At 37.4% G+C, this 14588-nt stretch overlaps 1 protein-coding gene across 3 annotated transcripts in view; it reads right to left on the bottom strand.

The window, feature by feature from the left end:
- Positions 1-14588, bottom strand: part of GPNMB (glycoprotein nmb) — a 30863-nt gene that overhangs the window by 11509 nt on the left and 4766 nt on the right. Inside the window, exons 2-4 of one of the 3 annotated variants that reach the window (XM_026677992.2) lie at positions 13369-13521; positions 1556-1699; positions 986-1159 (exon numbers count right to left, since the gene is read on the bottom strand). In XM_026677992.2, the coding sequence (XP_026533777.1) occupies positions 986-1159; positions 1556-1699; positions 13369-13521 (471 nt within the window). The remainder of the gene's footprint in view (positions 1-985; positions 1160-1555; positions 1700-13368; positions 13522-14588) is intronic. The other 2 variants (XM_087945883.1, XM_087945884.1) reach the window with 2 other exon arrangements.

Consider the following 14588-nt stretch of genomic DNA (forward strand, 5'->3'; position numbering starts at 1 on the left):
CTCCTGAGTCCCAACTGATCAGCTGGATCTTCTTTGGTTGCCCTGCACAGGAAAACAGAGCTGGAAAGCAGGTTAGTGGGGTGGGGAGGGAATGGAATTTTGCAGTAACCTTCCCCTGCCATGCCCACCAAGCCACGCCCACAGAACCAGCAGTAAAAAAATTTGAATCCCAACACTGGCAAGAGGTAGGCAGCTTAATGGCTGCCCTTCAACTCCAGCTAGAATATTTCAGTGTTCAGGGATAATAAAAACAAATCCAAAACTTCTGGAGATCTGATTTTTCTGTGAGTCATTTGTCATTCCCCCACTTGGTAGTCTCATTTGCCTACAATTCTTTCAATCTTTAGAAGAGGAAGGCAAGAAACCTCTCTTCAGTTAGCATTTACATATTTAAAAATTTAGATGCCCATATATCTATCATTTAAAGACTTGTCCTCCCTCCCTTCCACACCATTAGCTGCCTAGTATGTTTCCAGAAGTGGAAGTCAGAATAAAGGAACAAATACACTACAGAAAACAAAAACAATTTTATAAATGAGAAAACAAAATATTCATTTCTGACAGAAAAGCCCTTAAAGATATGAGAAGTTGTAACATAAATGCTAATTTAGACCTACATGTTTTAGTAGCTGAATATTTATATATTTAATATAATTCACTTCAGAAAAGTTCTTCACAGTTACTGTCTTTTTAAAAACTCTGCTTCAATTGTACAATTTATTGTAGAAAAGGTATTCAGAACAATTTACTATAAGATATGAACATACCCTATCTCAGCTTGAAGGGCTGTGAAAGATGTCTATTTCCCCAAACTTAACAGTCAGTAAACAGCTCTATTTTCAATGCAGCTCTGAAACAATGTCTTTCTCAGAGTGCTACCAATTTTTGCTCATATAATTCCTAATGTTGCAAATAATTTCGGATCAAACTGTATTAAAATAAAAAATTTAAAAATCAAATCTAGAAGTACATTTTAAAGACTAACCAAGTGTGTGAAATATGAATATGAAATTCCTTCTCCTCCATCCATGGTGATAAGGAAAAGATTTTCCGTCTGGGAAAACATTATAGCTGTTGTTATATGTGCAGTTTATCCAGCTACAGTCATCAATCCATTGGGTCCAATTATAAACATATTCATCAGAAAGTACTAAAGAATCTAAAAATAAAAAGGAAAAAATGGAGATGGGGGGGAGAAGCAGAACAATTTTAAAAGCATTTTCTTCTGGCTGATGCCTTTCATATATTGGAATTTAATTTCTTCATTTCAGTAGAATGTGAAAAACTTCAGATTGGGAAATAAGGATCAGTTTATCAAGGCTGCAGTCCTAAACATAATTACTAAGAACTTACTGATTAATATAGATTGTCTTAAGTAGATAAACAAATTTCAATCATGTTAATACAGTCATGTGGTATCTATGGTATCTAAAACTAGCTAGATTACTTGATCCCCTGAAACAGAAAAATCTCACACCTTCTTTAACAGTAAAATAACAAAATAATAACAACAGCAATAAAACTGTGACAGCAATAATAAAAATTAATTACTTACTGTTTAGGCACTTTCGATCATATATTATATTACTGTCATTATCTTCCTTCTGACATCTGGGAAATTTTAGCATTGCAATAAATGTCACATTAGAGCCTACAAGAGCTGGGCTATCACTGGTCAAACTAGCTATTACTCTACCCCCTGAAAAGCAAAAAATAAAATAAATTTATTACATATTTAATGCATGCGTGCTCCAGCATGAAGCACTTAATTTAGAACATAGAGAACATAGAATAATAGAGTTGGAAGGGTTAATGGCTGTTGGCAGCATGCCCACGCTTTCAATTGGCATGAGCAGCTGCTGTTAGTTTCCCTCTCACCTGCTGCGTTTGCTTTGGGTTTGACTATTTTTAAAGGAGGAATGGTTTTTTTTTAAGTTTTCTGCATTGTTTTAGTGGTTCTTGGCACTGTCCTTTTGGGGAGTACTTCCCTCACTGTTTTTGAAAGCCTCTAGGATGGAGCAGCCACAACTTCTGCAGACAAGCTATTCCACTGGTTGATTGATCTCACCCTTAGAAAATTTCTCCTTAGTCCTGAGTTGTTTCTCTCTCTGATTGGTTTCCATCCACTGTTGTGCCTTTTGGTGCTTTGGAAAATAGATAGACTCTCTCAATTTTGTAGAAGCCTCTCAAATTTCCTGACATAACAATTAATCAGTGGAACAATTTGCCTTCAGAAGTTGTAAATGCACCAACACTGGAAGTTTTAAGACAAGAGCGGATAACCATTTGTCTGAAGTGGTGTAGGTATTCCTGCCTAAGCAGGGCTTTGGACTAGAACAGGAGTCGCCAATCTTTTGGACCTCAGGGACCACCAAACTCATAATTTTAGATCCCAGGGACCACTAACTGGTTCTGTGGGCATGGCCTAATTTGTGGGTGTGGCTTGGTGGTCATGTGACTGGCTGGGCATGGCTTGTATGTAAATATTATAAATATTTATATAAATATTGAATTTTTTATTAAAAAAGAGCAACTTTTACCCAAAATTAGGCAAAGCAGGCAGGCAGTTTGAGTTGCTCACAGAATCACAGATTCATTCAGAGATCTATCTATCTGCCATCGGCTAGCTCAGTCTGTCACATAAAATTTGCTTGCAAGCAAACTCATAAAATTTGCTAGTAAGCAAACTCACAAAATTAACTCACAACACACCATGTATATAAATATTGAATTTTTTATTAAAAAAGAGCAACTTTTACCCAAAATCAGGCAAAGCAGGCAGATTGAGTTGCTCACAGAATCATTCAGTGATCTATCTATCTGCCATCGGCTAACTCAGTCTCTCAAATTTGCTTGCCGTGAGTCTGCACTGAATTTGCTTGCAAGCAAACCTTCAGTCCTAAGGGAGGTTCAGCTGTGCTTAAAAGCAGAGCCGAATATTTAAAGACTAGCTAGAAAGCAAGAAATCCAACCATTTTCTGCTTCCTAGCTAATCTAAATCTCCCGGCAGAGCAGAACAGATGATGATCAGAAAAAGGAAAATTAGAAATTTAGCAGGCACGCTTATCAGGTAAGGAGTGAGTGGGCAGGGAGGGTTCCTGCAGGCCATGTGGGCAGCACAGCCTTGTGTTTCTGCACAGCATGGATTATTTGCTTTGAAGGGGTGCTCTGGGGGTGAGATTTCTCTGCGGCCCACCAAAATTTTCTCGCGGCCCACCAGTGGGCCATGGCCCACCGGTTGGCAACCGTTGGACTAGAACACCTTAAGGTTCTTTCCAACTCTGTTATTCTACTAAATATTGGAACAGTGTTATTTTATTGTGAGTTGGATTAAGGAGAAATTTCAAGTTGGCCACGCCCACTCAGAAACATGACCACCCAGCCACGCCCACCCAGTCATTAGAGCAGAGAACAGGTTGTTAAATTATTTGAATCCCACCACTGACTAGAGATCAGGAGACTGAGAGATGTTCTCCTGCCTTAGGACAAAGCCAGATGGGTGACCTTGGCAAATCACTCTCAATTTTACATCATCGGTGAAGACGATGCAGTTGCTTTTAAAGTTGTCACATACATCATTGATGTAAAGCAGAAAGAGTGTGGGTCCTAAGAGTGTGTGAGCCTTGAGGGATGCTGCTATTAACTGGTGCTGGATTTGTTCGGGCCTTCCCTATTTTGGGAATATCAATTATATTAATATTAATATCAAACCACTTCTGAAACCCTGCCAAGAAAATTGTAGGGACTTGCCCACGCAGTCACTAAGGTCAAAAGTACTGACTCAAAAATTGACATTATCAATATACATACATGCACAAAGATAGATAAACATTATATAGGTAGTCCTCAACTTGAGACCACATGAGCCCCAAAAGAAAAAGAAAATGTTAAGCGAGTTTTATCCCATTTTACAACTTTTCTTGTCATATTTGTTAAAGAAACAAGCAGTTGTTAAATCAGTAACATGGTTGTTAGGTGAATCTGGTTTCTCCATTGACTTTGCTTATCAGGAAATTGCAAAAGGGGATCACATGACCCCAGGACACTGCAACTGCCATAAAGATGAATCAGTTGTCATACATCCAAATGTAAATCACATGAACATGGGAATGCTGTAACAGTCATAAGTGTGAAAAGTGGTCATGTCACTTTTTTCAGTGCTTTTGCAAATTTGAATAGTCACTAAAGGAACTGTTGTAAGTTGAGGACTACCTGTACTGCATTTTTCCAAAATGTTTCATGACTTAGAGACTTTTGTAGCATGAACCAGTCTTTTCACTTAGAAAGTGAAAAGGTATTTAATTTTAATGTCATATCAAATACACTATGACACATTCTATTTGCATAAATTAAAATATTCAATGCAAATTGTATAATAAAATTATGCAATACTTCTTGAAGCTAGCTAGAAATGAATAAAATGGGAATGTATGTTGGGATATTCAAAAAGTTTTCCAAATGCAAAACCACTCCCAAAAATATAACTTCGGGAATAGGAAAGATTTTACAATAATTTAAATATGACTGAGTATCTTCTAGGAGCATAAAATGTGAACTAATTTGTATTAAAGCTTTCTTTCAATTACTTACACACACATACACAATTATAGATGTATGTGCATGTATGTATAATTTTGTGTTTATAAAGTGGATTTGAAAATGTTCCCCCTTCATATATAATGATTGAATAACTATTAAAGCTTGTAAAATATTATTGGAAGTGAATTTTAAAGTATGTATGTTAAGAAGATGTTAAAAGGTATATTAGAATTTACTGATTTTGGAAATGTTTTTAAAGAAAAGTTTCATCTTTTAAAATGAATGACCTTTAACCTTTAAGTTTAAAGAATCTGAAAGAATATAGTGAATTCTGTTAATATAAATAATGATAGTCTATAAAGATTAATAAATGAAAACAGAAATAGATATTATTTCCCACAGCAAGGGGAAAAAAATCAAAGATGGTTAAACTGATTGCTTTATCCAAATAAGAGAATATATCTAATTTTGTTTCTATTTGGAAATCACCTCTGGATTTTGTACTTGTTATAAGAAAAAAATGAAACTTTGATTCTGGTTTTGCTAATTAGATAGATTTGTTATTATAGACATGGCTAGTATATGTTCTCTGAAAAAGTAAAAAGCTGAAGTTGTAATGTTATTAATTTCTACTACGTTAAAGAGAGTTGGAAGTCAACATCTTTTTTTTCTTTTTCCCCTTCTATCTCACATTTTCTCTTCTTCCCTTTTTCCTAGTTTCCCATTATTTTTATTTTCCTATATTCTGATAAACCAATAAAATTTTCAAACTCCTCAAAAATACTAATTAATTTGGGAAATGAGGAATGAAGAATTGGATTGGAAGATTCTACTGAAGAGTTTAGAACAGGCATGTCCAAAGTCAGCCCAGGGGCCAATTGTGGCCCATTTTCAAATTTCGAGCGGCCCGCAGCCTCTTGTCCCCACCAGCTCAGCCTATCATTCATTCCTGCCGGCCGGCATTTTTCCCATTTAATGTTAATGGTTCAAAGAATGTCAGGCTGAATGGTCGGCCTTCACACATTTTCACCTCACCAAATCTAGCCCTCCTTGCAAAAAGTTTGGACACCCTGGTTTGGATGTATGTATGTATGGGTGGGTGGGTAGGTGGTGGGTGGGTGGATGGATGGATGGCATCATAAATAGGAACGTTCCATTTTTGGTTCTATCCAAATTATTTTTAAAAAAATATTTCAATGACGCGCCCGTAGGTAGACTATTTATTGAGTAATAGGCAAAGTAAGGAATATTCTAATGTTCTACACTGATTTTTATCCACCAGTTAGATTTCAATGGAGGCACTGTGTGAGAATTGTCCCTGGGCTTTCTTCATAACAGACCCATGAAAATTCTGGGAGATGACAGAATGACAGTGAAATCTGCAACAGTAGAGAATAATCCCAGTATCCTCTATTTCCTCCGGCAAATGCAATAAATCAGATTGGCATCAAGTCTTGCTTAGTTCTCTTTTTTTGATAAATCATACTCTATGTCAGGCACTCAAAGTGCCCAACAATTAATGTTTTGAAACTTAATTGAAAAATAAATCAATAGAAAATTATTATTTACATAATTTAAAAAGCCTAACTTATGATCTCATACCAAACACGTATGTATGTAGGACGATCAAAAAAATGAAAATGATGACTGTGATCATGAGATTGTAGCATCATCTCTTGTTTACGAATGTCCCAGTGTAACAGGTATGGGCTTCTAACCATGTGATCTTGGCTAGCATGAGTTTTTGGATCCCTCTGTAGAGGCCATTTCAGTAGAAAATATACGGACTAAGTGTAGAGTTGTAATTGCAGGAATGTCTTTATCTTGGATGGCAAACCTCAGAGAAAAGAATGTTTCCAAGCAAATACAACTCAGGCAAACAAAGTTACTCATCTAAAGGAGGATTAAAGAGAGGAAGTAAACATACGTTGGACTTTGACTAGAGATCATTATTTGTGTTAGTTACTATGCTGAACAATAACGAAAGTCAAGCAGAAACTAAAGTTAACCAATGTTGGAGGATAACTAAAAATGTGTATAAATGCAAGACTAGACTCCAATAAAGTTCATCATGATTCAGTTGATCATGATCAAACACCTCGACTGCCTCGTCATTACAACAAGTGGCGCATGAACAGGGACCCTCTTACTTCGTCCGGCAAGGATTTGGTGCACCTTCAACCCTTTGTGGTTTCTTCAACCTTTTTGGTTTTTGTAAGTATGGGGTCTTCGCTTTCTGAGGAACAAAGGAAGCATGTAGATGAATTAGGCTATTTGTTGAAGAAAAATAATACTGAGGTACCACAGAAAAATCTCTTAAGGCTGGTCCAGGAGATTGCAGCTCAGTGCTTATGGTATCCAGAAGAGGGGTCTTTAAAATTAACTGATTGGGAATGTATAGGGAAAACATTGCATACTGAACCTAGAGCAAAAATAGAAGTTTTGCAGGTGTGGCATTTATGTAGACATGCAATTGAAAAATTTGGTCACAATGAACTTTCTCTTTTAACACCTCTACCTTCACATTATACTAATGCTGTCATTTGTCCCCCTTCTTCACCTGAATATATGTCTTCAATACCCTCAGCTTCTGCAGATACAGAGCAAAAGCCTCCTGACTCTATTGTTCAGTCTTCTTTTCAGAAAATGGTTGAGGCTTGTAAAAGTGATGCCTCTGTCTCAGGAACAGAACTTGCAGAATTACTGTCTGTTTGTCCAGTACAATATTGTCCTGGTCAGGGGCCACAGCTTGGACTGCAAGTAGCAGAATGGGAGGGTCTGCCTTATCAGATCTTAAGAGAATTAAAAAAGGTAGTTACAGACTATGGGATTAGTGGTAATTTTACAAGAGGACTTGTAGAAGGAATAAAAAATGGTTATACAATGATTCCTGAAGATTGGAAGCAAATATTACCTGACTCCTCCAGCAGTCTATCTCACTCCTCCCCAGCCACAGCTGATAGTGCTGGGATTGATTTAATCACTCAAGAGGAAATTGAGTTTAAATTTCCCTTGGAAGTTAAAATAGTTCCATCTCAATTTAAAGGACCTCTTCCTTCAGGATTAGTTGGCTTAATCTTGCCTCGTTCTTCTGCACACAAAAAGGGCTGTTTTGTTGTGCCTGGGGTAATAGATTCAGATTACACTGGTATCCTTATGATTCAGATTTGGGTGAATCTTCCTCAAGTTCTTCCTTGTAATTCTGTTGTTCAATTGTTTCTTCTTCTATATGAAAATCCATATCCTGGTATAGGTAATCGTGTGGATGCAGGATTTGGATCAACTTCTTTATCTGTAGGCTTACTTCATCAGCTGAACTCCTCTCTCTTCCTAAATAAACAACCATTTCAAGGGTTATTGGATACTGGAGCCGATGTTACTGTCATCTCCTCTTTACAGTGGCCAGTACAGTGGCCAAAAATGACAGTTTCTTCATTGTGGGGAATAGGAGGTTCTACAGCTGCTTGGCAGAGTGTTCAAGAAATTAATGTTACAACACCTGCTGGTAAGTTCTTTTTCCTACAACCATACATTCTAGATATTCATACTAATATTTGGAGCCATTATATCCTTTCTCTTCTTAATGCCCATTTGATTCTTGATGATGGCTCTTCCTCTTAAATGGCTCTGTTCTACGCTGGTTTGGGTGGAACAATGGCCATTATCAAGGGAAAAACTTGCTGTTTACAACAATTGGTTCAAGAACAATTGGCTGCTGGTCATATAGAACCTTCTACTAGTCTTTGGAATACTCCTGTTTTTGTTATATGATTTCAGAATCATATCAGATAGCATTTTCTCAATATGTGGGAAACTTGTTGTATTCTTTACCCAATGATCCTAGAATAGTGGTTACTACTACTTTAAATCTGGCCTTTTCTTCCATTTTTGTGCGAAATCCTATTTCTAAAGCTCTAAAGTTTTTACTTATGGCTCACCTACAAGGGGTGTGGTCGTCTGGCAGATTCAACAACAATGGTATTCTAAATTTACTGCCATGCAGACTTCACCTCAACGTGCTGAGCTGGCTGCTGTGATTTTAGCTTTACAATTGTTCAATGACCAACCTATTAACTTGATTGTTGATACTCAATATGTGTATTTAGCTATGCAATCTCTTCTCTTTTCTTATTGTGCTCTCTCTTTGGATAAGAATTTGTTATCCTTGTTTTTATCTTTAAAGAATAGTTTGGAAACTCGCTTGTATTCTTTGTATGTAGAACACATTCGGAGTCATACTCCCTTTACTAATGCCTTGACTGAAGGAAATCAGAAGGCAGATGAATCCTTAAAGGATGTTGCGTCTTTGTTTGTTGATCCTGTTGATAGCCATTCTTATTTTCATCAAAATGCCAAATCGCCTGCAAAGCAATTTAAAATTTCATTATCTCAAGCTCGGGATATTGTCCATGCTTGTCCAGCTTGTCAGCAACTGGCAGTTCCCTTTCCAGTGGGTGTCAACCCACGAGGAACCCAAGCTAATCAAATTTGGCAAATGGATGTAACTCAATTTTCAACCTTTAAGCCATACTGTTATCTTCATACATCTATTGACACTTATTCACATTTCCTTTGGGTTACAGCTTCAAAACATGAATGTACTTCAGATGTTATTTCTCATTGCCTATCCTCTTTTGCTGTAATGGGTTGGCCTTCTCAGTTGAAAACTGACAATGGCCCAGCTTATATTAGTAAGGAATTTCAAACCTTTTGTCAGAAATGGAATATTACTTTAGTGCATAGAATTCCTTACAACTCTCAGGGTCAAGCTATAGTTGAGCGAGCTCATCGTACTTTTAAGGCATTGCTTCAGAAACAATTACAAACTGAGTCTGGCCCTTACCATCTGCAAAAGATTCAAAATCTCATTGCTGTAGCATTATATACTTGGAATTATTTAACTTTTTTAGATTCTCTTGCAGACTCACCTGTTAATTTACATTTTCGAACTACTGAATCTTTAGCAAGGCCTTTGGTAAAGTATCGCCAAGCTCCAGATCCAACCTGGAAAGGCCCTATACCACTGATCACCTGGGGTCGCGGTTACGTTGCCGTGGAAGATCCTTCTACTGGACAAGCAGTGTGGCTTCCAGCGCGCTGTGTTCGTCCGTATCATGGCATGGCATCAGGGCCTTCGCAACCCGATTCCAGGTTTCAATCTTCATCTGAACACGGAAGTCTGTCTTCCAAGGTCGAAGTGCCCGCAACCCATCACTTGGGGCCAGGTTAAATCTACTACATATCAAGCTCAACAACAACTGCAACAGGCCTCATTACCTCAGACTCCTGAAAATCTTGTTGCTGCTGTTTTTGCTATTATTACTGCTAATTCTGTTACAATTTTACTTTGTATTTTCTTGTTTATGGTTAATGGTGTTTCTGCTCAAAATGACACTTCTGTGGTTCATCTTAACCCTAATTTGTGGGTTTGTCATGCCCAATACATGTTTATGACCCATGGCACAAATATTACTTTATACTATGAGCCCCCAACGGCATTTGGTCAAATTTCTTTTACCCCTAACTTGATCATGTCTTCTACATTTATTGTCTCACAACTACAATCTATTTCATACTCCTGGCTATTTTCTAAACCCCCTATGCAATTGAATTCTGTCCGTTGGCATTACTTGAAAGTTAGTCAATTTACAAGGGGTCTGTGTTTCTGTTGTCACGCTAAACACACTTGGCTTCATAATTGGTCTGATTATGATGCTGCTCAGCACATATTAAAAAAGCTAGGGAATTATAGTTATTGTTCTAACTACTATTGGTTGTCAGGTACCTTTAATTCTTCTTTGTATGGACTTAATATAGCTCCTGATATGTATCCTGACAATTTTCCTATTTTTAATGCCTCTGATCTAATACAGGATCGATATGTGTTGGTTGGCAGATTAAAGATCCTAATATGTGATTCTTTTTTGATAAATATGCTACTAATGTTCATCCTCAGAAATTTTCATTCTTTGAATAAAACTATTGAGGATGAGATTGCCAATTTACAATCATACATTCAAAATAATATCCATGCTCAGTACTCACCTTTTGAGTGGCTAACCAATTGGCTCCCTGATTGGTCCTGGCTCAGACAGTTTTTCCTTTATGTTATTATTATTATTGTATTAATTGTAACCTGATGTTTTATTCAATGTATTCCAAATTTATTTGCATTGTTTCGTCCTGCTTCCCCCTCTCTTACTCCTTTACAATTGCGATACATTCATAAATCTTTGAATCCTCCATTAAAAATAAAAAACGAGGATATGTAGAATTGTAATTGCAGGAATGTCTTTATCTTGGATGGCAAACCTCAGAGAAAAGAATGTTTCCAAGCAAATACAACTCAGGCAAACAAAGTTACTCATCTAAAGGAGGATTAGAGAGAGGAAGTAAACATATGTTGGACTTTGACTAGAGATCATTAATTGTGTTAGTTACTATGCTGAACAATAACGAAAGTCAAGCAGAAACCAAAGTTAACCAATGTTGGAGGATAACTAAAAATGTGTATAAATGCAAGACTAGACTCCAATAAAGTTCATCATGATTCAGTTGATCATGATCAAACACCTCGACTGCCTTGTCATTACAACAACTAAGTTCAAATTTGGAAAGAATACATTTTTAGTTTAGAATCAACAGAGAAGAAACATTTATTTCCCATGTTGAACAGTTTGAGATATCAATCTTTTAATCTTCTAATTGTTTTATACTGTTGTTTATGACATTGTAAGCTGCTCAAAGTCACTTGATAGACAGAGGCATATAAATTTAATAAATAAGTAAATAAATAAGTAAAAGGAGCTCATTAATGAAGATATCCTTCCCATTTATAGCAATGCTGCAATGGACTGAACTGCAGTGCTGAATGGATTCTAAAATCCTTTAGAATTTTAATAATTGAAATTAGTACTTTAAACTGTTGTAACCCCTCCCTCCTGAAAACCTGGCAATAGTGTTGCTTTTTTTTAGCAAAACCTTTTTCTAATATCATGCATCTGCTACCAATACTAGCTCTTTTGCATCAGTTTGCATCAGGAGAGTAAGGTAGCACTAAACCTAAGCCATAAATTCATGTTATCCTGAACCAAGATTCACTAAAATAAAATCTCAAGGAAGAATACCAATCCTAATTTAAAGTTCTTTCTAATGCCAATAACAATTTTTAAACCTGAGGGTTACATCTAAACAACTTGTGACACAGGAGAATTCTAAGCCTAACCTTAAGCATAAAGCTTTACTCTAAAGCTAGCCTTCAAAGTATTTTAACTAGAAATCTCAAACAAGCTAAAACAAGCACTAAGCATAAAAAGTAGTCCTAAGCAAACTATAATACTAACATTAGCCTACAAACTCAAGAAAGCCTGATGCTAACCAGGGGTGGGATTCTACTGGTTCAGACTAGTTTTATAGAACTGGTTGTTATGATTCTGTGGAGAACTGGCAAATCGTACCCCTGCCCTTCGCCTCCCCTCTCTGCCTGTCCTTCCCCTCCCCACCCAGCCAGCCCTTATCACGCATGTGTGATATCACGTGCATACCTGACATTGCTGACTGCATTCTCCCCCGACTAGTTAATCCTTAAGATATTCCACCCCCCCATCCTGACGATCAGCTGTTCCGATAATCATCTGTCTTACTGCTTCGCTCAAGAGGCTTCCCTGAGACCCAGGAGAAAAAAGAGGTGCGGTGGGGGAAACAGGGTGGGTGGGTGCTGCATGGGGCCCTCCCACGTTCCATTTTTTGCTTTCCTGGGCCCCAGGGAAGCCTTCTGGGAGCAAAAACGCCCTCCCCCCAGGAGGGTTCCCTGAGGCCCAGGAGGCAAAAAAAAACACCAGATGGGGGTTTTTCTGCAAAAAGCCACACCCACCCAGTCACACGGCCATGCCCATCTAACCACGCCCACAGAACTGGTTGTTAAAAAATTTGAATCCCAACCCTGATGCTAACATTGCCTAATTCTATTAGGAAATTTTAACCCAAAGCCTGCAGTTTCAAATTGTGTGTTGGGGCACTCCATCAGCTACTGCAAGATCATATTTTGTAAAATGTAAAATGTTTTTTTGTGATGTTCATTTACAAAGCTGGGCTTTGCAACATCAATTTCAGTGGTGGGATTCAATTTTTTAAACTACCGGTTCTGTAGAGGTGGCTTGGTTGGCACGGCAGAGGAAGGATACTGTAAAATATCCAGTCAGAGGTGTATTTGCCGGTTCTCTGAACTACTCAAAATTTCTGCTACCGGTTCTCCAGAACTGGTCAGAACCTGCTGATCAATTGTGACATATCTTTCTGAGAAAGTTCGGGAACTGAGAAAGTTTGGGATCCTGTACCATAAGCATTACAAATTAAAATTAGTTGTATCACAAAAGAGTATAATTGCTTAAAAGTCTCAGGAAGCCTAATCAATTCCAACAGATATTTTAAATCCTAAACTTAAAACATGAATTCAAAAGCATGCTCCAGTCTAATTTAAGACTAATGGTGTGTATGTTTAAGTGTATAAAGGCAGAACTCTCGTTGCTCCAAATATTTGGCTAATGCTGGTGCCAAGTCATGTGGGCAGTATCAGAGAAAAGTTTGATAATATTTAGTTACATGCCCTTAATTTGTGTAAAAATAGCTAAACATTTTCACAAACAAAAAACCATTACATTATAAAAAAGCAGCCAAAGATTTTCACAAACAAAAAAGTTCATTATTCTACAGAGAACAAAAATATCACTCTGGCCAAGCTGCATTTACACTTTATCATCCATGTTTTCTATAGTTGCGTTCACTTCAGGTTGATTGCCTTTCCCCACCGTATCATGCACATAGAAATACCTTTCCAGCAGTTTTTCCATCTGGGGTCTCCTTTCTCCCAGGTAGGATAAAGCTTATCATTCCAGTTATTATGATCAGAATACCAGTGATTTAGCCTGTGGTGGTATATGTTATGAGAATATGCTTTTCCATGAGTCATCACATCTCGAAATCCTACACAGAAAAATTCAAACATCAACAAAGTTAAGAATTTATTTGTTTTATACACATGTAAAGAAGGTTATTACCCATGTTCATGTTGAGGCACATCAACTCATAAAATATTTCTATCGTCTTTTTAGAGTTGCCAACAGAAAGGGAGGGGGAGCAGTGCGGCAGCTTGGAAATTGAAAGTGCATTCCATAAATAGTTTTCAAAGATAGTAACTAATTGACGGAAGTTTCTGCCATGCAAAATTTTAACTGGAGAACATGATTGATGATTCTTAGCTATGGATGTGTATGTACCATTGGAGAATTATGATACACCCAGCGGGTGGGGGAAACCAGGGTTAAGGGTGACAATGAATTGACTTGGCTACATCCAGGCAGTGCCGGACATGTTAATTCCCAATAAATCCTTTTGAAGTTTTGGAAGTTTGGCTCGAGACTCAAAATTTAATTAGGGTAACTGCCGGAATCCTGACAGCTAGCCGATTCTGAGACACTGGAATCCTGACAGCACCCTCATTCAGAAAACGGTAAAAGTAACTTTTTTCGGAGTTATGCAATTCTGCCTTTGGATAGGAGATGCCAAAAATCACCTTCTGCCCCAGCTTGCTTTACCCCTGACCATACTACATTGAGGGCAATATGCAATCCTGAAATATGGTTACATTGTGCCAATCCCTTCTTCACAGGATTTTAGTACTCCTATTCACTAAGTATTTAATCATGAATACAACTGCACTAATTTGAAAATATAACCTATATCTAGGTGTACTGATGAAAATCTGTTCACTCTCCACAATCACATTATATATAGTGCTTTGAAGGATCTTTAAAGCATATCCCATTTTGACCAATAGACCAATAGTGCCACAGAAGATTATTTTCTTCTTTTTAATTGTCATTAAACGCTGAGCTTGTCTATCAGAAAGGTTGGCAGTTTGGCGTTCTAATCCCTAGCGCTGCGTAATGGAGTGAGCTCCCCTCACTTGTCCCAGATTCTGCCAACCTAGCAGTTCAAAAACATGTAAAAATGCAAGTAGAAAAATAGGGACCACTTTGATGGGAAGGTAG

Source organism: Notechis scutatus, chromosome Z (assembly GCF_049901735.1).
Source record: "Notechis scutatus isolate UNSWTSFEM ecotype Mainland chromosome Z, rNotScu1.2, whole genome shotgun sequence".
Classification (NCBI taxonomy): domain Eukaryota; kingdom Metazoa; phylum Chordata; class Lepidosauria; order Squamata; family Elapidae; genus Notechis; species Notechis scutatus.